Source organism: Gasterosteus aculeatus, chromosome 6 (genome assembly GCF_964276395.1).
Source record: "Gasterosteus aculeatus chromosome 6, fGasAcu3.hap1.1, whole genome shotgun sequence".
Classification (NCBI taxonomy): Eukaryota; Metazoa; Chordata; class Actinopteri; order Perciformes; family Gasterosteidae; genus Gasterosteus; species Gasterosteus aculeatus.
Window position 1 is genome coordinate 8,374,997 of NC_135693.1, and position 26,177 is coordinate 8,401,173.

A 26,177-nucleotide genomic window follows, 5' to 3' on the forward strand; every position below is an offset into this window, starting at 1 on the left:
CTCACTCGCCTTTCTCTCCTGAGGCCTTTCCTTTCCTTGTAGGTTCCCTTTTCATTTTACAAAGACACAACAAAAAAACACAGATGCACTTAAACATAAACGCTGACACAAACGATAAATGCCCCAATGAGGGTTATAATATTGAAACAGAATATATGTTTACATGGAACATAAATTCTTGGAGCATCATTCATAGGCCTTTGTTTTTATTTATTCATTTCTTTTACAACCTAGCAGATGTCTGGAGGGCAAACCATAATATGAAAAGGGGAGACGAGAAAGGTAGAAAGTTAAACCTGACGTACAACTCACAGCTCACTGCTGCCCCCTACTGTATAAACAGTAGTCATCTGTGCACAATGCCCAATACAGATTTATCCTAAAAGAAGTTGTAATACAATCAGTTGGACAAAAGCTGTTCTTTTAGCAATAGTTTCTTTGATGAGGTGTTAATTTGGATGTTCCTCCGCCCATATTTGCATTTGTGCATGTGCATAACATGATTAAAAGCCTATATTTTAGTGTGAAACTGCAGTTCGTCCCTTTCACTGAGATTTGAAAGAGGTTTGATTAACCGAAGCACCTGTATTATATTCATGCCCACTCACACTGGCATCTCGGTGGGAGGGACTGCGGGAGTCTCCACGGGGGCTGAGAGGGACAGTAAAGTAAGCCATGAAAAAAAAAAAAAAAAAAATCAGATCACCTTGAATTTGCATAAACAGCCTTCAAATGGCTGCGCGGAGGGTGTAAGCGTTCGCCATCCAGGCCTGAATAACTCCCAGCCGCGGATTAGTATTGGGTTCACCCGGGTCATTTCACACTTAAGACAGCCTCCGGGGAGCCTGTTCGCGTTGGACAAATTGTTTTGCCTTAACAGCAGCTCTGCGCTGTACAGGGGTGTTACAGGCGTTCTGAGGAGTAATTTGCCGCCTGTAGTGAAGGACACTTTGCACCCTGTTCCTTCCATTCAGAAAGCAGGTCAATATGAAAAATACTAAATGGCAACGGGAGCAATACCAGCACCATTACATGGAAATGGTCCCCGTTTGGGTTAAGGTGCCAAGAAGGGACTTAATGAGCGGGTACTTCTTGTTTCCTGATTTTAAAGCGTAAAGCAGATTGTGCATCTGAGATGAAATATGGAACACAGAGCTGTGAGAAGCAAAGGCGTGCACAGACTGTCAAGTTCTGAAACGAATCAGAAGGTTATCAAGAAACTTACACTTTGTATGTATCTGCGTGACCTGGTGAAAATTGCTTTTGTTGGCTGCGAGTCAGTCAAGTCTGGCTTTGTGACACACGCCCGTGGAGTGGGATCCACAGAGTACAAAGTTCCTCATGATATACAGTTGTCAGCAGACGAGGAGCGAGAGAGCAAAGAGGAGCTCGACGATCAGGTGTGTGTCATTACTGCCACTTGCACCAGGTGAGCAAGCACTGCTTCTGGTCCAAAGCAGTGATTATTATCACTGCACAAAAGCAATTGGAACAAAATGCATCCCCAACTGAATGCAGCACGACTGTAAAATAGATTTGTTGCTAACTAATTATGCATTTTCCAAGCAATTTATAACACAGGAATGCCTCCAGAAACACTTAACTTCTGGAGCTTGATTAATCGCACTATGCTGGAAGCCTGGAAGTAGGAGGTGTGGAGACGCAGCTCAACATCGCTAGCATCAGCAGTCTGGACCGAGTCCTTCCGTCAACGACCCCCCCCTCCTCACATAAAAGTAAAATGAATGATTATTTGGGTTGTGGAATATCAGCCTTTCACAAGATGTTTGTTTTGTTTTCTGCTCTGGTAGAAAATGTTCTACTGGTATAACTGCTCAGCGATGGAGGACATGACAGGCAAACAATCTGCATCAGGCATGCTCTCCACCTAAATGACAAACTACTATTATTAATACTACTATTATCACAGTAAAGTGCTTTTGTGATACATTACTTCAATTTCTGTCAGATTTCTAATTAAGTAGCTTACTCATCTCTATTCTGGATATATGGCTTCATTATTTGTTTTAACATCTGGCCTCTACAAGCCGTGATAGAAATTTGATTTTTCTGTGTTGTTGTTGTTGTTGAAACAGGATGCCCGCTTGGTGATGAACAATACTTCTTAAAATGCTGTTGGATCAAGTACCTTGTGTCACACATATCGGAATATACAACAACGCATGATAGTTTCAGCACCATTTACACCTTTTACAAAGTGGATAGTTCCTTTTATTCCAATTGAATGAATCCGATCTGTAGTTTGAAGTCAAATGAGTGACTCACTTATGCACGATGTGAAATCAGCTAAACGTGACGGTAAAGAGCAGTAACAAGAAAGAGCATTCTCCACCCATTGTGGCCTGCTCATACATGTGAAACAGTCCTGTGTTCACATCTAAAGTAACAAGGGAACCTGAGAACAGACATTTTTGCACTAATCTGATTTAATGGCGTTCCACTGACCTCAGCCTCCATTGAATCAGCATTAGCAGAGCGACGGCATAATCATTTGGTTCATAGTGAAGTGAGAAGTTGAAACCAAGCTTCCACCAAAATAGAAAATGCACCATGCTAACATGAGGTACGTAAAGTAGCCACACAATCTGACTATCAACCTTTGTCATCACCCGCTGGCCCTTAACCTTATTTAGCACAGTAGCTTTTTGACTCCACACCTCGGTGGACCGAGCTTCACTTTCACAAATTTCAGCTGGTAACAACAACAACGGAACATCCTACAAAGAGATTTTTTAAAAACGAGCACCACAAAAGCATTTTCTGATTGTTTCTTAAACCAAGTATGGAGTATCTCGTCTGCAACTCTTCTAGACATTTATATTTTGTGGAACATGTGGAAAGCTTTTACGGTTAAGTACTAGTCGTGAATATTTGAAGTTCCATCGCTCGCTCTCCAACTTTAATGGGCACCTTCAGAAAATCATGTAACAAGTCCACTCCGAGCAGCTACACTTGTGTGCAACGTACTGAACAGAGACCCCTCATCTTCTTTTATTAAAACACAATCAGATGGCTCAGGTCTCAAAGGGCTGCAGTGCCAACAGCACACATGTGAACTGGGGTGCATGTGGCGGTAGATGAGCTGCTCATGAGAATAAAATTACACAAAGCACAGGCATGTTGAAAGGTGATTAGCAGTGAGCTTGAGTGTCAATGCCAATCCTTTAAACCAAATGAGGTGAATAAGACCTGTACATGAATAATGTAGCTTTCTTATCACGCATTTCTCAACTCATTAATTTCATTGATAACTTCTTAAGCTCCATCTTTAAATATTTTTACAGCTTGGCTTATTTCATCAGAATTCAACTAAATGTACATGTAAAAGTTAACCCCCACTGGCTGCATAGAGACTCTATTCCCAATCAGTGCAATGACTGCCAAGTTTGGAATTGCAAATGTTTTTGTCTACTGTATAACTGCAACAGCATTGCCCTCATACACGCTGATAAGTCATTTCATAAAAAAAACCTCATTAAAATCAAAATGTGTTCACTCTCCTGCCAATTAAAAGTTCTAACGTCCAACTTGAAATGGAGACTCACAACAAAGTTCAGACAATCCAAGCCAGTGAGCTTTTAGAAGATTAAAAGTTGATACTCGCGCTGTTAACATAAATGTAAAAATAAGTAAATAAAAAAACGTTTTAACGCAAATCCTTATTTCATTCATTTTTTGTGTAAAGAGCAGATTTGTTCATAGGGCGGCTGCTTATAGACGTGCCGGGTACAGTCAGTTACAGTCAACAGATGGTGAGAACTGCCCCCCCCCCCCCCCGGGGCAACAGTGAAATGAGCTTGTGAAATCTGTCACAATCCATGGTGGTAAATGTCTCGTCGTCCCTGCAAATGCTAATGAAGCTCTCGTGCGGTCCAAAACAGAGCCGGGGTGGGCAGGGAGAGACGGAGTCCAATTTAAAAAATGGCACGGTGTGACAAACTCGTCCTTCTAGAGGCCGGAGAGTCTTCTACAGCCCGTGGACAGATATTCACAAATGAGAGCCGCTCAAAAGATGCCAGTGACATTCAGGTCGCCATTGTGTCCGTCTCCTCCGAGACTCGCCGCAAACGCGTTCCATCGGGGGCCGGAATAAAGCGTGCCAGTGCTGTCAAACACTTGCCTCCATTAGATTTTAGTATAGCAGTGACGTTAATTACGTTCTACTTCTTTTGAGGGTAATTAATTAAAAACAGTGGGGATACAGATACGGGACATTTAAAAAAGACATCCACTCAGACGGAATTGAACTTGAAAGAGTGTCCTTGACACACGGCCTTAAAAGGGAGCGGGACTTGGTTTTTATCTAATGACCAAACCCCTGCTGCTTTCCATCACGCAGTCTTTCATAATCAGCAGCAATGTTTCAGTCACCACTTCTCTGCATAGATAGGATCTAAATATGGGCCTGACTGAACAGAAGTTCACGGCAGAAGTCCCGAAAGAGGCAATAGTGACAACCAAAAAGGACCGGAGGAGGATCTGCCCTAATGTGCCATATGGACTCAGTAGGAACCAAATGACTGACAACGTTGTGAACAATTAGCAAGTGAAGCTTGAATACAGCAGATTAACAAATCTAATAGTGGCTGTATAATCTACAAATGGCAAACCATTGTGTGTCTGCGTTGAGGAAAATAGTCTATTCAATTTATTCAGGTGGTAATTTGCCATTTTTCAAATTGAAGTGAATTTGAACAAAATAGCTACTTTGAAGGTTCAGGGCACAGATCAAATTCTCAAACATAAAAGTTGTTTGCTAATCTCTCTACCAAAAGCTATTCTGTTCAATAAGGAAACCAGCTAGTCTGAGAGCTTGTCTTTTTTTAATGGATGCCCATGTTTTTTAAGCAGTAAAGAATAGTCTTTACTGCTTAAAAAACATGGGAACCCAGAAAGAACGAAACAAAACAGGAAGAACGAAAAGGTTGGTTTTAAATGAGTCTAAAACGGCTTTGATGATAGACAGGACGCCGCAGCAGTACGGCAGAATGACCCGGCTTGATGTGAGGAATCCTTCAGCTTAGCAATGAGAGAACTGACTGGGTCACGTTCACATGCTTCCGATGGAGGAGGTAAACAAATTATTCTGTTGTGTGCTGTCAATGACTGCGCATTAGAGCCGGACAACCCGGTGGGAAATCACACGCGGTAATGATTAGAGGTTCAAAGCCTGGCAGTGCGCTGGTTTATCTGCGATGGGAGTGGGAACCTCCCTTTAACTCTCCGGTCCATTCCACACACGGACCAGTGTGAACGAATGAGATAACTGCAGTGGGTTCTCCTTTCAGAATGAAAGGAAATAATCTAACTCATTTTACAGTTATTAAACTAGCCTTATTTCAATTGATCTGACCACGATTCGTCTGCCTTTTGGGTTTCACTGGCAGGGAGGGATGATACACAGGAGATGGCTTGAATGGTAATTAACGGTCTCGAGGAAAAGAGAAAAAACCTCAATACAATGTTTGATGCAGTTCCCCAAACCTCCATCCCTCATACTGGAGCAGACAAGAGGACTGATTGCACTGCATTGCCCCTGTAGTTTCCCATGCTGGATGGGGCCACTCAGTCAAGACAAAGAGCAATTAGCTCCAACTCACAAAACGTATTATTTCTCTGTGATGCAGCATGATCAACCTGTTGGAATTTAAAGCAGCTTCCTTACAATGAACATGTTTAGTCTTGCAGAGAGACAATGTTGACTGATGGGAATAATTCTATAGAGCTTTTGTTAATAACTGTGCAGGAGATTCAGCAGCGTATCCTTCTATTCTTAAATTAGTTGAGAAGAGCAGAATAGAGATTCATGCAGTGCACCACAGAGAGAAAGCTGAAAGTATAAAAAAGGTGAGTGGGGAAGAGAAAGAAAGCTTGACTGAGATGAGAAGAGAAAATATAAGACAAAGGCATGGAATTAATCAAACTGAGTTATGTTTTCCCAAGTTAAATTCCCCACAATTAGAATATATCTGCATACTAGGGGGAAAGCAACTACAGAGGATTTACTTCATTTTACCAAATATATTTATTTTTATATAAAATATTGGAGACTTCACGCACAGTAGAAAGACAGAAAGAATACACACCATTTAAGGACTTATCATAATAATCAGTAATCTAAAATATTAAATATAATTGCCCATGAAACTAAACTGTTACAAACATGTTTTTAATCCTCAACGTCAGACCTTCAAACATTAAAAAGAATCTATAATAAACTGGGGTAAAGACAACCTTTTTGACAAAAATAATGCAAGGCGTGTAGTCAATGAACAAAACAAACAAGAACAAAGACAAAGTCAAGGGGTTGGTAGGTAAAAGTACTAAAGCCATGCATTATTTAAAAAAAGGACACCACAAAATCTAGAGAAATAAACAACGTTTAAATAGGTCATGGTTGTTACTGGGATTCACCAGTGAAGCTGTTCTTTCTCTGGTTATGATTCACTTTGGATCACTGTGTGTGAGAGACGGTTCATTGCTGGATGTTCAATCCTCGATCAGACATTTGACAAGTGATTGATCAGGAAAGCCGCTTCAGAAGAGCAACCGAAAGTTAATTTCCACACTTCAGCATGATGAGATGAATCGGTAGCTGCCTTAGTCGGGTTTTCAGGGGGACCCCTGCCCCTCACGCGTGCTAGGATTACATCCACAGTGACCGCTCCATGCTTGTCCTCATCGTGCACCAGCACGCAACGCACATCCGAGCACTGACGCAGAGTTAAGTCATGGAATTGGGGACGGCAGGGTGCAATTGTGACGGAGGGAAGAGTCTGATGAAAGACGGCGTTGTCCTGCACCAGACCGAGGTACGTGTCAGTGAGTAAAAGCTGAGCCAGAGACTCTGTGCGGCTGCCGGGGCTGATGCATACCCTCACACCCGTGTACAGTAGGATCTGCACCTCTCCCAGAGCGATGGCTTGCTGATCCATATTACAATGAAGAAGATAAACCAGATCAGCAAGACTTTTCTGAAACTGGCTGTAAACCCTTAATCCAGCCTCCAGCTGCAGGTCCGGTACACAGGCCTCCCACTCAAAAGACAACTTCGCCAAGTCTCCATGGAGCAGTGGGTGCCGAGGCACCGCGTTGTCCCCGGGGAAGATGGCGGCAAGTATGCCCCTGCAAAGCGCTTTGGTCAGCTGCTGGCTGTGGGTGTAGACACCCAGGATGCTCTCCTCCGTGGCACCCATCAAACGCAGACTCTGGCCTGCTAAGCCCACCTGCACCTCTTTCAGCTGGAACAAGGGCAGGTGATGGAACAAAAGCAAGAGCCCAAAGTCGTCGCTCAGGCTGTAGAGGCCGGTCTGCGCCAGGATCAGGAGGGCGGGACGGGGCTCGGGGTGGCTGCATTCAGCCACATTAACCCAATAGAGCGCTACAATCCTCTCGCAGGTGAGCACCGAGGTGGGGATGAGGGACCGTAAACCATCCATCATGTCAACAAATGGTAAAGTTTGCAAGTTTAAAAGGGAAGCTGGAAATTTGATCAACGTTTGACGAAAGATTTGGACACCGTTTCCGTTTTGCACAGTCCTCGGATTCTCCAGTGTCTCGTCTGCGTGGGTAACCTCTGGCTTACTGCATTTTTCCGGCAACGGCTCTGTAATTAGTTCCTGCACTTCAATATAAGACATGTTTTGCTCTTGTGTTAACCGCAGATCCCCGATTGCAGCATTCCTCGTACAGATATCTTCTGGCATTAGTGGCATGTCCTCTGGCAATCCTTCTGCCTTGCTAAAGATTTCCGCTGGGGTCAGGACCGGGACTTGTGTCTTGTCAGGATTAATGTGTCCGTCAATCATCTGATCTGCCCCTTTAGGCATTATCTTTTTAGCTAACTCCATCTGGATGTGCTGTATGAGAGACAGATCTTTCACCGTGGAAATGATCGGACTGTCCTTAAAGAGAGAGAAGACAAAGCTCCTTTTCACCATGGAGAAGACCCGGCTGTCCTTCACTGCAGACAGAACATAACTTTCCCTGACCACAGAGACGACATGGCTGGACCAGCGGGCCCCAACAGGCTGTAGTCCCTCTTCCTTGACCTGCTGTAGTACTGTGCGAGAGCTCCACAGGAAACGACCGGCATCTTGGAAAATCAAAGAAACTCTGCTGACCAAAGAACCCAGCCCCGAGTGCTGAACCGTGGCTGCTGCAGTCTCCGTCCCGCACGCTGCCGGGATCGCTTCCAAACCTCCAGCTTCATCCATCTCTCCGCAACCAAACTGGCCCTTGAAAGAAGTTTCCTCAGGGGGACGGCATGCTGCCTGACTGCTAAGAGGCTTTTTGTGGAGCCGAGAAGGAGTGCTTGTCTGTGGGAGGACGAACGTGGAGCCAGTTCCTGCGCCGCTCTGCAGGTGGGACACGGTGCCTAATGAGCTCCCACCAGAGCCGGGTCTCTCCTGGTAGCAGTCAGCCATGCTGCCTTTGATCTTGTTAGCTTTCCCCTCTGGCTTTGTGCCACATCCATCACCCGGGCCCAGGACACTCGCTGGCTGCAGGCTGCCATCCCCTGACCGAACCCCTTCTTCGTTATAACTTGCAACTCCCGCTCCACTCGCAGTGGTCGTGGAGGAAAGCTCAGGCCCTGATTGATGACACAAGTCCCTCTCCTGCTCCGGGCCATCTCTGGGGCACGTCCCACCATCGAACTCATATCTAGTGTGAGGGACGGGACATTTTCCAGGCACGGCCTATTTTATGTGAGAAGAGGAGAAACGATCAGCAGACAAAACTTTGTCATTCTGAAATCTAGTTTACTTTATGCAATTTACTATTAAATAATACTGCCATTGATTAGAAGGGACTATCTTAATTTATTCCAGGTCCCTTTAAAAAATGTCTTTGTGTCTATGTATTCAAGACTAACAAGAACACAACACAAACAAATACTTCAAAAGTGCTATCATTGCAATATCCTTTCCCAAAATGAGTAACTATTACAGTGTGTAGGGGTTGTAAAGAAAATGTACATAATAAAACAATAAGCCGTGGGAAAAAGTATTTAATGCCTCATCAAAAGCGTATTGGGCTCGTTTTGCAGGGACAAGCAGGAGGAACGATCGCTGATCGATAAACTACAGAGCAAAGTCTCCAGAGCAAAGTCTCCTCTTTGAAGCTTCGCTTGATTACATTTTTTCAAAATGATTAATTCTACGCAGAAACTACCCATGGCTTATTGAATATGTCATCATTTCTATGAACTTTTTTAACAAGAATACATACTGTAATCCTGTGCCTTTCTATTGCAGGGGAGGCGAGACAGCTTGGCACTTCAGCCGTCTCTGCAACCAGCATATTCATCTGGCTAAAAAAAAAAAAAAAAAAAAACAGACAAGTGAAGAGACAATAATAGAATACATTTTATATTTTACCTTCAGAAGAAGGATGATATGAAGGGCCGTATGCACAATACAGCGGTGTTTAAAATGCTTATGCATGCTGCCAGGCTCTTTGTTTGCAAAAGCTAATATTATTTGTTGTGGTGTGACACTGGAGACTTTAAACAGTTTGCAAGCAAAAGACAAGACTGCGTAACCCCCAAACTCCCAGTTCACAAAAAAACATCCATTATATTTGAAAAGCAAACAGCCCAAATTGCTGAATGAGATTAGAGCCACTCTACTAGCTGTGAAATTAAATAGAATCTGCGCATATTGATTTGAGGATTTACATACAATACTCAGCACTCTGGGGGGGGGAGCAGAAACCAAATGTACAACTTTAAATGATTTCTGACGGTAAACAGAGGCTTTGGCTGAGCTTTGTGTGTTGCAGCAGGTCGGTGAAGGGGAAAAGCAGGAGCGCTAAAGCATTGACAACGTCCACAAGAGGGATTGCTGTGGAGGTCTTCGGGATGATTAAAGGATTTTGGAAGATCCTGGGGATCAGCACAGAGGATGTTCTGTACTCTGCAATGTTTGTCTGCTCACATGGTTGAATGGGGCAACACTGATCTGGGATTCCCAGCCTCAGGTCGACCACATTTTCCGGACTTTATTTGGGCGCGCGCGCACGCACGCACGCACGCACACACAACGGAGAACAAATGGACTGATTGACGCTTCCACCTAGAGTACACTGCCCTTTTCCAAACTCACCCATCGCCAGTTTCTTCCATCTGTGCCCCTGTTGTCTCCTCTCCGGCACTCTGTCGATGGAGAGCGCTGCCGTTTTCCTTTGAAAGTCTTTTGATGTCGCAGTCGCGCTTGTTCATGCTTTCTTCTACTTGCTGCCGTTCCACCTCCTGCTGATTGAGCTCCGCTCTCATCCTCCTAGTCATCACATTGTGCGTGTACACACAGATTTTATGAAGTCCTATATCCTTTCACACGCATACTTTAAGCCATATCATACCATAATTTCAAGTATTTCAATTTGTGGCAGCTTTATAGAACTCCGACCCACACATTTGAAAGAGGGACCTTGGATGTTAACAAGAAAAGCTTAGCGAAGTGACGGGAAAATTCAAGTGGATAAAGCCGCAGCCTTCAGAGCTAGATGCCTTTGTAGTCAACATTGTCCCCCCTGCACTGAAGCCAGAGCATGGCGTGAAAAGTGGCACAGGGCATCCAAGAACGATGGACCTTAACAAGGGTAAAAACACCAGTTCAGGAAGTTCAAACTCCTAATAACAGCCTGTCAAGAGGCCGGAGGAGGGAAAAATTGTGAAGTTGCCACTTTGCCTCGTGGCCATAGATGGAAAATTACTGAGGTTTGTCAGATAAAAAGGACTTTCGGAGCTTAGGTGGCCATTAAAAGCTGCATGGGTCAAACACCAGCCGGCCCGCTTTATCACGGGTGGCTCCCGCGGTGCACACAACATACAGTCTCAGGCGGTTACAGTCCATTTGATGAAGGGTGATTCAAACATTGGGACAACTTCTTCCAGAAGTGGGTCTTGCGGACAGCAAATTTAAAATTTAAAAGCATGTGACGATGTTGCTGTAACAGAAAACGTAGTCCCTTGTTGCCTCTCCTAGGAGCACCAGTCCAAAACAGTACGGTCCAAAAACTAAAATCTCCATTGAATAGATTTTCTGCAGCTCGTGCGTAGAGGCAAAGCTAGCCGAGCTGATCAATGTTCAGCTGAGATAAATGCACACGTACGAGTGAAGTCTTGCCACGATTCGCGGAACGGGTTGGACATTTTGTTGAGCAGTTAGCCTCTTCCTGTCCAAACTCTCAAGGGAAAAGGTTTTTGATCCAACAGATTTGGCCGAGAATTGTCCATGACAGTTTGAATTCAAATTAGATGTTAAAGACGTTTTCAACTAAGGGCCATTTAATGTGGTGTCACCAGGTGGTAGTTCAGCAGGCCACGTTCAATCAATTCAAAGTATTAGACATAATACTTTCCAATGTGTCTTCAGTGAAAAAAACGATTCTGCAAAGTTATCCTGACAGTTTCCTCTGTATATATTTCTATACATGTCAGTCTTAACGCTGACCTGCCATTAACACCTACGGACTGCAATTAGGCCGTCTGTTTCCCTCCACCACCAACACCTACTGATTTCTATTCTTCACGTTTTCGCACACCAACAGCCTTCAAGTAAGTGAATGCACACACAAGAATTTACACTTTCACATCCAAGCAGTGTGACGGTAGCTTTAACGTACATAAATAAACTATTAAATTACTATGCTATGTCCCCGGATTAGTCTACCTGTAGTGAGAGTAGGCTTTTCTCAATACCAAGTGGGCAAATTCATTGGGGTTTTAGGTTTGTTGTGACACTGTACACCTGTTGGGTGACAAAAATATAAAAAAAAAGTTTACTTAAGGTCTCAGAACTTTAATCAACTTTGGCCGTGACACACAGACATCAGAGGCAACGGAATAAAAGACTTTCCGTAGAATATAAATTGATGTTTGAGCTCCCCATCCCCAAAACAGCAGCTTTAACCGTCCACCAAGACACTGCATAGATTGTCTTCTCCAAGACAACGCTTTGGCCTCTTAGTTCACTTTGAACTTGAAAAGCTTCCTGCTCCGTGACTGATGACATTTAACAAATACCGACAGCAACCCAGGGAGAGAGAGTGATGTGAGAAAGACTTGCTGGAAGTGTCGCAAGGTGGATTGATGAACCGGCCGGCACTTTTCTCGTAACAGTATATTTTGCTTGTGTCGTTTTGGGACGTGCCTCGCGCTGTCGGAGACTTGCTGGTCGTGATTTCCACCGGCTCAGCATGAAGCACTCCTGAATGGCTTCATGGCGTGTTCCCACCTCTGCTCACAGAAGCGCTACAGCGATTTATGGCATTGATTTGAGCTGCATGCCTGATGAATACTGCTCAATAAGCAGGCCCATTGTGGAGATTGAGGTGGACTGGGTTTAGTTACGCTGTTGTCACCGAGTGAGGAGAGGTTTTACACATGTCTGCACAAGTCTCACCGTGGGTCTTGCAGCATCACCTGGGACAGATCCTCAGCGGACGTGGACACATCAGTCAAGGGGAGGCTGATGTCAGAAAGCGGCCCTCTCTGCAGACAGCAGAATAAGACAGCACTGTGAAATATGCATCTGTCAGAGCGCGAGATATGAGTGACAGCTGCCTGCGGTAGATTTGCAATCATGCCATGATTTAATTATACACTATGCAGTTTTATATAAAACAAGCGTAGACCGAAGAGCTTTGACAACATTTCGAAATATGTCCATATCTTGAAAGCCCGTCCAAATGAGTCAAACTATCACATATTCCTATAATAAAATGCTATGCATGAGTTACACATGCCATTCTGAGATGTAGTATAGTCTGAGTGAATATGCAATTCTTCAGACCACCTTGTTTGAAATAAACGTCAACAAAAAATGGTAGACTCATCTCAATCATCCGCCACAGCAGGGTTTTAATGTTGTAGCTTTTGTCTGCTGTATTGGAGTTGTAATTTTCAATAATGCAAGGAGATGAAAGCTGTCAAAAAGTACAGCTGTGTCTAAAGAATGTAAGTTGTAAAATGGATTCACACCAATGTACAGCAGACAAGGAAATGCTTACAAAGGTAGCTTGATTTTGTACCTTCTTGTCTGTAACGTGCTTCAGTAGTGCTCTTTGCAAACTGCACTTTTGTCATTCCCCTGATGGGTTCCCCTGGGTTCATTTGTCCTCTTCCATGATTCTGCTATGAAATTGACTAACAAGCAGTAGCACCTGACAGATACTAGCGTATTTAACTTAATCTCTGTACACAAAGCTACATTCTGGTTGTATTGTAACTTCTAAAGACGAAAGGCTGCAAAGAGGTGAATTTAGGTGTTGCGATTTGGCTTCACCGTGACATTATTTTTTGTAAAATAAAAACAATTAAAGGAGGCTGGATTTATTTTGTAAGGACGTCATTTATATGGGTAAATATATGTTATCATCATTTAAATCGTTATTCAGGATAAAATATGACCAGCAGCGCAAAGTGGATCGTATCAAAGCCTGCTAAGTATCACTTTTTTTGTTACATAATTACAATTAACCATAACTTACCAATTCTTCCCACTTGCGTGACCCAAACCTTTAAACCTTTTTCAAAGAAACATGAACTAATTATTGGAGAGAACCACTGATTGGGTTTTGTGAGAAGAAACGCTTGAAGGAGCTGGACCAAACGCAGCCAAATTCAAAAGCTCCAGCACCTGGTTGGCTTTCTTTCCTTTCAACGCCAGATAGCTTTCAAGTTTAAAAAAAAACATTCAGCACCATGGAGAGCTTCATCATAACGAGCAGGCCTGGTTTGTTGAGTCAATTCCAGAGAATGAAGTAAACATGCACAAACAAGCAGTGGCTGCTGAAAAATCAATCACCTGAGCATCTGATCAGAAAATCTGCATGAATCACACACACGAGTGCTGCTATTTGAGCGGATTGTGTGGCATCCAGTGATAATTTGAGTCAATTTGAGTAGTTATGGAAACAAAGTGCCCAATGCTGACCTGCTTTTACAAAACTACTAGCGGAGAATATAGTTGGGACAGCAACCTTTCAGAAAGAGGCTCAGTCAGCTTTACAAAAACAGCATGTTGGATAAGAACACAATAATGCTCGTCTATGGTGGTTTTGGGTTACGTCAATACCTGCAGTTTGTATCTGAGCTGGGCAGCCTCAGTCGGGTGGTTGAACCGGAGCATGCTTCCTCTTCCTAACTGTGTGATGTCACCTAGAGATAAGGAAGATGTAAAGTATTTTTTTTTTTTAAAGGGGCGCATCTCCAACTCACTTACCATCTCAAACTTTGGTATAAATGCTGCAGCAAGCATTTAATTATTCAATAGAGTGAGAGACTGACAGAAGCCATAATGCATCTGTTCAAGACAGATGCAATTGACAGTAATGGCACTGAAAGTCTGCTGCGTAACCTTTGGAGGCATGGCACAGTCTCTATAATGCACAAAAAAGGTGACAAGTATCAGACTTTAGCCCGGGGAATCTACCAGTGAGCTGTCTCTGTACTAAACTTGGGGAAAGCCAATAAATGGAGAAAAAAAAGTTCAACATTTTCCTCTGCTGAGGTAAAGTTAATGAGTTGCAAAGAATAACTATGTGATTGGCAGTGACCTAGACCGAGGGGATGATTTATCAGAGAAAATGATCCAAAGAAACTGGAGAAGTCCTGTAAATCTATGGAATTGGAACTATCTTAGGGTTTATAGCAGACACACGCCTATGGCCACATTCACAGATTTTCTCGAGGTCTCTACGTTCTGCTTCCTCTCAGCCCAGCAAATACTAATCTTGCCACTACTAATGACTTCTGACGAGTGACAAAGCACCTGAGAGAGCAGCCAGTGATGGATTCCAGCTGCTATTGGACTGAAAATTACTATCATTTGTTCAGGAAAATAGCCTCAGATGCATCCGTTTCTGAAGGGGATATTGGATAAATTGAAATGGTTATAGAAGAGACTGGCGTAGCCAATCCGTGTGCAGACTGGTTCTCTGTGCAGTTATTACCTCTGCGAGGCAAAGCAGTGTGGATGAGGAGGTAGTAAGAGGTGAAAGCTCCCGGCCCCAGCAAGCAGAGTCTGCTCAAGGGGGCAGGAGTTTTACATCAGCTTTTGCTCCACCCTTTGAAAGGTTAATGCTCTGGCCCACTTCACAACATCTCGGCCCTATCAATTCCATCTGCCAATTAAATGGAGGACCTGGGGCTTTGTCTGAGGCCCCTCGCCCTTCAAAATGTTTAGTAAGGGGAAATGGCATCTGCCCTGTGGAAGGGTTGTGTTCACAATCCACTCATGCCCGAGCATGCTGCCGTGGGGGGGGCAGCGACAAAGTGGATTCCATTTGCAGATGTGATGCAGCGATCTTACAACGGCATTTAAAAATGGAAGAGTATGTTATTACCTCCCACTAGCTAAATAATTGGGAATCTGACAGAACTCTTCGTTACAGACAAGCACCACCACCCCAATAATCCTTAGGGAAGATCAAAAGGTATATTAAGCCCTGTAGAGATGCTTACCTTGAGACAGCTGGCAGGGATCAGTGACCACAGAGCCGTTGACTGAACACAGCGCACCGTCCTGAGGGATCAGAGTCACGGTGCCGGCCCGGTTCTCAAGCACACAGTGTTTACCGAGGAGCCCGGACCCATGGAGTACTACAATTAGATAAGCAAGCAGAAAAAGAAATACTGCTTATATTTCCATATAATGAATAACACAGCAGCTGGGAATTTAGAGCAGTAACCTTGACTAACCAATATCCTGACTGCATGACGATTCGTCACTCCCAATCACAGTTCTGCCATTCTACAGCACAGATTTAAAAAAATGTCGATATGAAAGCCGTTGTTTGCCAATTAACAAAAGCATTGGACCGTAGCTGGTAATATTTTCTAACAAATGTGTGAATTTTATGATGTTCAAATAATCTTTTCACTTTCAAATAATACAGGACTATTCCAGTGCTGAGCAAGTCTTCATCAATGCCTATCAGATGTGGTAATTGGCAGCCCAGGACCACTCCACTGCCCTCCTTCCTCAGGGCCACAGTCTCCTCCTATAGAGAGAATACAAAAGAAAAATATGCCATGATAGGGTGAGGGGGGAATCCTCCAAAAGCCTGTAGCTGGAACGGCACACAGGATAAAATAGAAAACTGCTGACAGACATTAAATGGCAACCAGCAGAAAACTGAATTCTTTATGACTGCTCTTCCTCGCCTGAAGGCCAAGCAGAGCAGCGGTGCTCCAACCATGTGTCACCATGAAGCGGCAGAGGGCCTAACGGCAGGAGAGACTCCATAAATCATTCAGATTACCGTGGCGAGAGTCAAACTTTACATTGTGTTCAGAGAGCGAAATAGATGCACACACAAGGCAGGTTGTACACCATGAAGCACCGCCTTCATTTGATACACAGCTATCAACGCTGTAGGTTAATGCTGAAATACCCCAGCGCTTGTTAAATATATATCCACCGCACACCAGCAATAAACAGGTGAGTCGTTTACAATGCGTCTCACCGGAGCATTGCATGGAAGGTCAAACAAAAATTCATTCGTGAAGTAAAAAGCATCTCATGGCTCAAAGCATTTATTTTGCATGAATAGAATCATGAGGAAATTCAATAGCTCAATGACCATGGAGACATTTTCATTTTCTCCCACACAAAATAAAGCGTGTGTTTGCATCAGGTCCCAATCGGAGAGTGAAAGATGGGGGGGGCTGTTCTGCTTGTCCAGAATAACCTGATAAATATGTATTACAACACCACCCTACAGAAGTGCCATAGCAGGTTGAGAAATTAGTTTGATTTCTGAATGCACAAGACAGCCAAACTTAAGACCTCTGGTCACCATCTCAAATTTCTCTTTATAGAAAATATAATTTTCCAAGTTAAGATTTGGGAAAGCCCAGGCTGCAGGCTGAATGACTTATTTCCCCAATTATTTGACAAGAAATAAGAAGTTCAACCTTGGACGACCTGCTCGGTTCAAAAGACACTAAATGAACAGAAACTCTACGAGAAGTGTTCAAGGTCAGTAACCTTTCCTCCTTTCTGTGTCTGTGATACAGAGTCTGCCCAAGCCTGAGTGGCCCCATCAGAAGTATTCCTCTGTTAAGCTGGTGGACTAATGCCTCACATTGCCATGGATTATCATAAGTACCTCCCCAAGAGGCAGAGCAGAAAATCTCACATATGGAGGATTCAGATTCACACTCTGCATAAACTAGTTGCCCGCTCTTTCAACCTCCTACTCTTTGGTATAGATTGGACCGTGAAGTGAGATCTGTTCACCACCAGCACCACCTCATTCATTCATTGGCAGCTGTGCGAGTGGAGAAATCCTTTTTTTCTAATGAAGAAGGAGAGGCATCGACCTCAGCGCCTGTACTTAATTAAAAGGGATTCTTCACAAACTTCATTAGGTGGTGAGGAGCAGCCTGGCAGATTAATCCACTGTGTCACTCTCTTCCCACAACAAACGACCCTCTTACTTTCTACTAAAATTTGCACACATGCAGAGAAAGTTGCCTGTGTTAGTGTGCTGTGCTTTCAGATTGATGCAGCTGGTGTACAAACTGTAATTAATTGTGGCCCAGACCAGCAGCCAGGCTCGGGCAGCATTTAGACTCCCATTAAAAGCTATCATCTGTGGTTGGGCGGAATTTTAAATGGATTTTTCCTCAACATTCGACGGTTGAGATTCTGACTTGCGTTAATAATGCATTTCAAAATGATTCCGTAGGCCAACCAATCCTTCTTTCCTCACCGCCCTGTCAAGTGGATTAACTGGCCAACTGAAAAGATAAGCAGGTACTGAATGCAGGCCGAGAGAGAGAAACTTGTGCATTTGAAATCCTTGAAAATGCCTGTATTTCAATCCCAGATGTCTGAATTTGATGAAAACGTAAATGAATACAGCATCAAGGGAAAGGCCATGAAGACAGTTTGTTATGATTCTGTTAAAGTCCAAATTGGCAAAGAACAGAAACAAAATCTGCATCCTGATTAACAGTGTACCGTTTATTACTTGTCCCTTCATGGGATTTCTGTGTCTGCACAAGTAAAAGCAGAATCTCTGTTATGCCTCCATTGTGTAATTAGTGTGACATGCATTCCAGTAATTAGCCTGTTGCTAGGCATGCGCATAGGGGTTTCAAACTAGACGGATTCAACCTTATAAAAGCCCTTCCGGGCTCCCATTGCAACTCATGTTGAAATGTCAGCATGTAATCGTGCTAAACATGCATTCGTTTGGCCAATTATTTGTTTAAAGACTGTAAATATCATCTGGACTGTTATTTGTAGAGCTGATTAGGGCCCCAGCAGGAGATTTGGGTCCTTGTAGGTATGAATGGCACCTAACACATATGCTTGCCGTGTGGGTTTCAAACAAGGCCAGATAATAAATCATTCATAAATTAAGAAAACAAGAGTTTGGAGCAAATGTGAATAATCAAAAGCGAGCTGCTCATAAGATATAAAGGTCATGAAATGAAATGCAAGAATAGCCAACTATGACGCATAACTGCTGGCAGTTTGAGGTAAATTGGCATTAAACAGAATCAGGCTCAGAGCTTCCAAAAGTGAACTTAAGTTGCGTCTTTGTGCTGATTGCAGCATGTTTGGCAAATACAAAGACCTAAAAATGATCAAAGAAACACTCCTGTTCATTTTGTCTTACTGAAATTGAGGTTCCTCCCACAACTGTTACAAGCGGCCCTGAGAGGGCAGCTGGGGAGCAGAACTCCACTCATGTAGAGCCACTCATGTAGGGGGGGGGGGGGGGGGGGGGGGGTGCGCTTAAAGGCTATATACCCCTGAAGTAGAACAACATTTCACTTTTCACTTCCTGCCTTTCTTGTTCTCTCAATCTGTTGCCGGTTGTGTCTGGTAAGAGGCTGCACTGGAATCCATCTCATATTAATTACTTTCTCTTTCCCACATGCCCTGCAACCAATTTGGGAAGCTGACGATGAATAACTTTGCATTACAAATCTGCTTTGAATACAGAATTCCAAAATTCTGTTTACACCACTCTTGGTCAACTAGTCTCCTTACGGCCCCAGCAGACACGTTAATTTAGCTCTCAGCAACGGCAACAAATGAATTAAAAGGCAAAATATATGAAACATGGCAATGAGAGATAGCATGCACTTCTGTATGAATAACACCATGCATAATAACACATGTGCGGTTGGATTACATCACAACAATTCCATTTCAAACGAGGCAGTTTGATGAAAAAAAAAAAAAAAAGAAATCCACACAAAAATCCTGAATTTGATCAAACTTGTTTTTGTTACGCATGTGTGCTGAATCTTAAGTGGCCAACTATAAACTGGATGTACTTCACTTTTCTGAATGGAGATGCCACCTTTAACAGCAGTGCAAAAGCATAGGAAGAAAAATGTGAAATCCATGAAGTGATTCATCAAACACTCCGGCATCACGTTGCATCAGAACGGGTCCTTCTACTTGAATGGCCACAGCTCTAAATAAGGCATGTTCTTCAGATCTGCCAGTAGGGATTGAAGACGCTGCCTGGTAGCATCACTGCTGCACCATGGAAACAAATTCACAACTCTGTCTAATTAATATTCTGGACGGTAAAGATGAAAGTGGCATATGTCAATATTTAGGACCTCTTAATTGGGAAAGGTGAGAGCTGTTAATGAGTTCCACTACGATATCATGGGTAAAAGGGCTGTCAAGCCACGAAATGTCACCTGCAGACACCAGAGAGAATCGTAATGTTAATTATCCAGCACACGTATAGAGCCCACATTCCTGTGTAGGATGCGCAAAATGCTTAAACAATGTCCTTATGATGCTGTTGCTCTACTCTGGTATTCTGGAGAAGCATTGCTACAATCCGACCAACACAAATCTTGAAAAACACAACAGTTAAAACACGTGCAAAATCTGCCAGAGAAAATGTACTGCCGAACACGTAGGATGGAAACAAGAGGTCACTGCATAGTTCTTGTGACTGCCACGCTTCACAGTTCGATGAATAATGCAACAGGCTTCTTGGCCGAGTAAGATAAGTTGCAAACAGATGACATTTGGTGTTATTTCGAAGGTTTGGGCAGCAATTCAACAGAGGAAAAGTGTTCAGTATAAACTTTGGGTTGGCTCACATTGTTTTTGTTACAGCTTGGGATTCCTCGTAAAAGGAAGATGCCACCACCGTCCGAGCCGCAGAGAAACCATATGGGGTTGAAAAGGAAGGCACGTCTGTTCAGAGTCTATTTGTCAGACTTCCAAACACTATTACACACACACACACACACACACACACACACACACACACAATTACTTTACGATAATTACGAGAACTCAGCTTTTGGATGCCATTTAAACCTAAATAGATGGGAAATTAAATTTAAATGTCAGGTTGACTCGAGTCTCATTAGCCACTCTACTCCATGGAGCGGCCCAAGCTGTTAACCAGACTTACAGTGACACCATCTGGTTGGATGTCTTTACTGCAGGCAGCAACGTCTAGAACACCAAGGATTGTTGGTGTTGCAGTGGATAGAGCAAAGGTTCACACTGTGTACTCTGTGGCCTTCTACTTCACCCAGATGTATGTTTCTGTGTCAAGCTTTCAGGCATATCCCTTTTCAAAAATTAGATTTGGGGCTTTAAAAAGTTAGAACAATTTGTTATAACAAAGGCAGTCAACAAAACATAAGCACCTACCAAACCAGTCTGCCACACACTGAAAATTGGTGAATAAAACTGACCCATGTTAAAATAGCCCCAGAATATTTGTATGAAAGCTCACTTCATCAATGTGTTTAAGAATGACTTGTTGAAATGAAATGCTGGATCAGGCCTTTATGCTTCTGGATAAAAGCTTTGTGAATGGCTGGATGATCTGGTGAGCTTAGTCACATGTAAATAAGGAGGAAGGAACGATAAATAACAATTACGTGAATGGATGGATTTGTAGACTCTGGTTAAGTTCTAAATATTAAGACAATAATCACAAATAAATATTCCCAACCTCTGTGCAAGCAGTGTATAGTTGTCTTAGATACATAAAATAATGATTGCCATACCTGCAAAATACTCTGAGTCTCGCCCCATTTGCAGGTCCACTCCTTGGTCAGCGCGAGGACCTGGGCGAGGAGGAATAGAGGAATATGGTTTCCAGAGGAAAACGACAAACCCCCGCCCCCATTTTCCACTTGGCAGAGAATTACTCACCCGTGTCTGATTCTGATGTAGCTCCTCCTCGACCTTCACAGAGGAAGATGGATCCCCATGAGACACCTGGGAGTAATAGTAGAAAGACAGCCAAAAACACAATGTCAATTTTGAATAAAAGACTGTCAAAATACATATTGGATCCTTGCTGTATTTATGTGGGAGCTTGGACATATCCAGGACCTGATTGGCTTCCTCTAGTAGCCGTCTGAGCCTGGTAACCTCCTCCTTCAGCTCTCGGATCACCTTCACGCTGCCGTCCTCGTTTACGGTGGGAGAGTTCACAATGTTTTTAGCTCGGCTGGCATAGCGCAACGTGCTCAGGCTCTCCCCGTAGTTCACATCAGCAGGAGACACAGCTGCCACCAGGGAGAAAAGTACAGAGGTTGATGAGCAGTGGTGAGAAAAAAAACATGAACAAAACCATTACAAAAATAGGCAAGAACACAAAGGGTAAATGAGTCACAGAACATACTTGCTATCATAGTAGTCAAAGAGTTTCCACCCAGGCTGTCCTTCAGTAGCCATGTCAGCACCGAGTCTCTGTAAGGAATGAAGGTCTGTTTCTTCTTTTTCGACTGTCCTCCCGCACTAAGATCAGCTGGGAGGTCACACAGGAAGAAAACACTGACTGGGGAAAACTAGAGCAACATATGATGTATTTCAGTCCTAAAGCTTTGCAGAAATCCAGATGTCTAGAAAGCAAATTCCAGCTATGAATTGTGTTAAGTAAATTGTTCAGTTAAATAAATGACTACAAAAAACATAACCCATAATGCATTTTATTTTGAAGGAATAAATAGAATTACTGTCTTGTTATTGAGCTAACCAACGCCATACCAGATAACATGGTGTGTGACAGTCCGCTTCCTCTGCCACTTACCCAGAGCTGAGATCACACTGCCCAGGGTCACCAGGGATTTGTTGATGTTGGCTCCTTCCTTCAGCCTCGTGCCCGTGGTGCATGTGGCATCCGCTCTCTCGCTGCCTGCCAGGTCCACCAGGTGGATCTTGCTCAGCGTCTCGCGGGGCATCTCTGCATCAAACCACGCCTGTGGCATGAAAAAACATTACTGAGCAATCTCTGTGTAGTTTAAAAGAGGCAACTTCCCAAAGGAATCGGCTGCATCAGGACAAATGTTCTATTTAAGACGGAAAATATATTTTTTTTAAAAGCCTTTGAAGATTAAATTATTATTTCATGAATGGGCGTTACACAAAACAGATAAACACGGCTAATTAGAACTCTTGAGGGATGGCCTTTACGAACACCCAGAAGTCTTTTAAAGGGGAAACTTTTAAAAATGTTTTACTCAATTACATCAGGCAACAGGAAATATGGCAGCAATGAGCCATTTAGGCGCTGCAGCCCACCTGGGTGAAGCTGATGGTGAAGATAGCGTGGGAGCGGCTGCTGAAGTCATTCATGCACGTGCTGGCTGTGGTGCGGTTGGCGTTGCCAAGAATGATCAGGTCGTCCATGTCACTGTAGTTGTGTACCAATTGCTTTGACAGATCTACACACAAGTTGTCAACTGTAATAGACTTTCTGCATTGCATGAGATTTTAGATGAACATGAGTTTAAAAATACAACTATTTCTCACTCTCTACGTAGGGACCATCGCGGGGGTGCTCTCTCACTTTCAAGCCTCCATCGGCGGGTTTAGTTCTCTTCAGAAGGTCCAGCACACGTTCATTATAGATCTCTAAAAAGCTGATGCAGAGACAGAGAGGCTAAATTATATCCAAGACAGCATGCTTACAAGGCCACAGAGGCACAGGTTAATGAAGGCGTTCAGTGGAAGTACCCAAACAGCAGAAAACAAGTTGCCATTCAGAGTAGACTATGAATACGGCAGCACAGTTCAAAATTATTGTGCATGCCTGGCTCAGCTTGCATTGGCAATGAACAAAAAATGCAAAGTCTGTTTCGGCAGAGCACTTAAATCACGTTTGTGCAATGAGCAAAAAGGACTTATCAGAGTCAAACACAAGGCAAGGAGCAATTAGGCTTTACGTGAGCGTGATGGAACGGCAGAGACACGTCCTGTGGACGGAGCCATTCAGGATGTTCTTTGGCACAGTGTTTAGAAATCAAACAGATTACAAGATTAGAGGTTTTCTAAATGGCTAGACGTCTAGCTGCCATTATTATCCAACCACCATCCCCTCCTTTAGAATACGTATGTTGTACAATGTTGGGATGCATGTGCAGCTACCAACACAACCAACTGTCTGGCAGAGATAGTCAGATAAAAACCCGGTGTTAAGGTTTAAAAGCTAAATATTGTGCCAACAGCGCACATGATAACCAATATCTTAATAGGGGTCCAGACTGGCTTGATCGAGCTTAAAAGCAATCATTTTATCCTCCAACTATCATTCAGGAGTAGAGCAGGGACATGTCATCATGAAACCGTTAATGTCATGAGATTACCCATCATCTGGAATATTTAAGAAATAAAGCCTTAATTTTGCTCTTTAAAAAAAAAAAAAAAAAAGTTTAGAAAAATTGGCTGATACAATTTCCAGAAGTTACATAACAGAGTGAATAAGCAAAGACTTTACTGTGGTATACGAATGACAATGCTGATGATTCGGCATTTCTGTTCAAATCAATATATTGTTAGAATTAATCCCACAAGGATTACTGGACACACTTTACTATATTAGGATTATTAAAAAAAGGTTTGCATTTAAAGTCTTATTTTTATTTATATTTAAATAACAGATTCATCCCAACATAGCTTTGCAATCAGCGTTGTTACCAGATAAAGTTAACAGGGCCAAACACTACGAAGCACAAAGAAAATATTGCTAATTTCACATCCTAAAAACTTTCATTTAAAAACAGAAATGGAGATGGATGATGTGCATAGGCAGATAAGATGAATGATGAAGTGTGATGGTGCCTTACCTGACCTCTGTGCGAAATGACACGGCTTCGCTCTTGCCTCTACGGGATATTTCGGAGAACAAGCCTTGACAGATTCGTGGAATTAAACCTTCATCCCCCTGGCACATCAAAGAGGGGTGCATTTCTTAATTGCTTGTTCTTATAAAACGACAGTCATAATGTTACATTCAGATTCTCCCCATGCTGTGATCTCTTAATTTGTGTACATTTGTCTGTACTACACCACGAACACAACTCAGCACATACAAAGACTGCTGAAAAAGAAAAAGAAAAACGGCCGTTCATCTGATCTAGAGTTACTGAAGCATAAAAGCAATTCCATTCTGAGCTGCATGCCCTCTTGTTTTAATTACAAAAGGAACAGATAGTATGCATTAAGAGCCATATACAATTATCTGGGATGTTGACGGCAGCTTTGCGGATGACCTTGCACAAGTCTGCTGGTAGACAAAGCAGAGAGCTTATTGGTAATGTGAAAGGTCCACTGCAAGGTGAGGAGAGAAAAGCTGTGGGTTGCTGCCCTCATCACATTTTCTGATTAGAGGGGAGAAGCGTAGAGATAAATGAAGAGGCGCCTAATGAAGCTTCCATCAGTCTGTTCCTAATGCTGCAAGAAGTCGATGCTAAGTGCACACCGGTTAGCTCTACTTGGATATTCTGCTACGTAAGCTTGAAAGTGTCGGAGTATTGTCACATCCTGGGTGGCCCTGAAGACTAAGAGGCGCGTTAGAGATGGAACTTGGAAAGACTATCTCTCAAGATACTTTTTATTAGTATTATTCCAGGTGAAAGAAGGCCTTACTGTGTGACCCATCATGGTGTAGGATTTTCCTGTGCCTGTTTGGCCATAAGCAAACACGCAGGAGTTGAAGCCCTCAAATGCAGCTTTCATGACTCCAGACCCCAAGTCCTGAAAAATCTGAAGCGGCAGGAGGAAAAAGGTCATTGTTAAGGTCGTTGTCCTACACAACGATACAAAAACAGGATGCAAAATGTTGGGAAGCCGATGAATACAGATACCCTCTCTTGCGATATGAATGTGGGTCCTTCTGGGTCCGTTGAATCATATGAGAAGTCATAAATAAAGGTCTTGTCTTGGTCCTTCTGTTGGTCCACTCGGATAGAGGTGGGCTACAATATCCAATGCAAAGGCCCCTCTTAATAAAAACTGAATTATCCGCAGTGTAGTGCTTTTTTTTGTGACAAAATACCTTGCGAATAGATGTGGAGTTCCCATTCATGTGAATTATCACGTTCGACGAAAACTGCTTTTCTCTGTGGAAGAGTGAACGTGAGCCGCATAAGAGTTCATTCAGGGAGAAAATGGAAGCAGTCATTCAACCTACCGCTTGTTCAGAGGGCGGACTCGGACCGCTACTCGCAAAGAAGCCATTAAGAATCAAGATTACACGTAACACACGGAACGACGGGTTGTCACAGCCCGTTTTGTCCGCCTGTGAAAGGAGGTCTGCCTTCCGCGTAAAAGCATCCGCGTGAACATGAATGAAGCGTATTTCACACCTAATTATCACACCTGTCGCCAGCGCTGTTCCTCGAGGCGCGCTTCACATACTCGCCACTGGGGTGTGAAACATTGCGACACAATACGCTTCACTCGTTCTCTTAAGTCATGATAGCGAGCTCTGGGTTGATATGATTGCTGTGTTAACTCGTTGCACTCATATATTTAAAGTACATAAAAGGACGGTGGCTTAGGGTTTTTGTCAATTTATTAACACGAATAAACACGATGTCCACCAATACAAATGTAAAAAGACTCAATCAGATGTCACTTTAAATTCAGTTTTAAGTCTTTCCATCAAATAACCCACTGTATGAAATTCAAAATCCACACATATCTTGTGTTTTTTAATGTTTAATGCGAATGAGCTCTGACGTCAATGGGCTGCGTTTGCTGCTCACGAGAAAAAAACGACAACTCGCCTCATCACAGCGGCTTTAATACATGCAGCGCATTGGTCTTATTGGTGCCACGCGCAGATCGATTAGGGCTGTTAAAAGATTACTTGAATTATTAGAAACGATGTTCAAGCTTATGTAGTGT

At 43.2% G+C, this 26,177-nt stretch overlaps 1 protein-coding gene across 1 annotated transcript; it reads right to left on the reverse strand.

The window, feature by feature from the left end:
• Window positions 1–6,029: 6,029 nt before the first annotated feature.
• Window positions 6,030–25,748, reverse strand: kif16bb (kinesin family member 16Bb). The gene is made up of 20 exons (XM_040179407.2): window positions 25,459–25,748; window positions 25,324–25,387; window positions 25,133–25,243; window positions 24,915–25,031; window positions 24,113–24,210; window positions 22,800–22,909; window positions 22,569–22,711; window positions 22,078–22,246; window positions 21,670–21,795; window positions 21,378–21,553; window positions 21,195–21,260; window positions 21,047–21,106; window positions 15,910–16,029; window positions 15,728–15,779; window positions 15,491–15,628; window positions 14,103–14,185; window positions 12,429–12,517; window positions 10,128–10,301; window positions 9,253–9,334; window positions 6,030–8,720 (listed from the first exon to the last, which is right to left on the reverse strand). Exons 1-20 carry the CDS (start codon window positions 25,503–25,505, stop codon window positions 6,522–6,524), a joined length of 4,224 nt encoding a protein of 1,407 aa, XP_040035341.2. The 5' UTR covers window positions 25,506–25,748; the 3' UTR covers window positions 6,030–6,521.
• Between the last annotated feature and the right edge of the window lie 429 nt (window positions 25,749–26,177).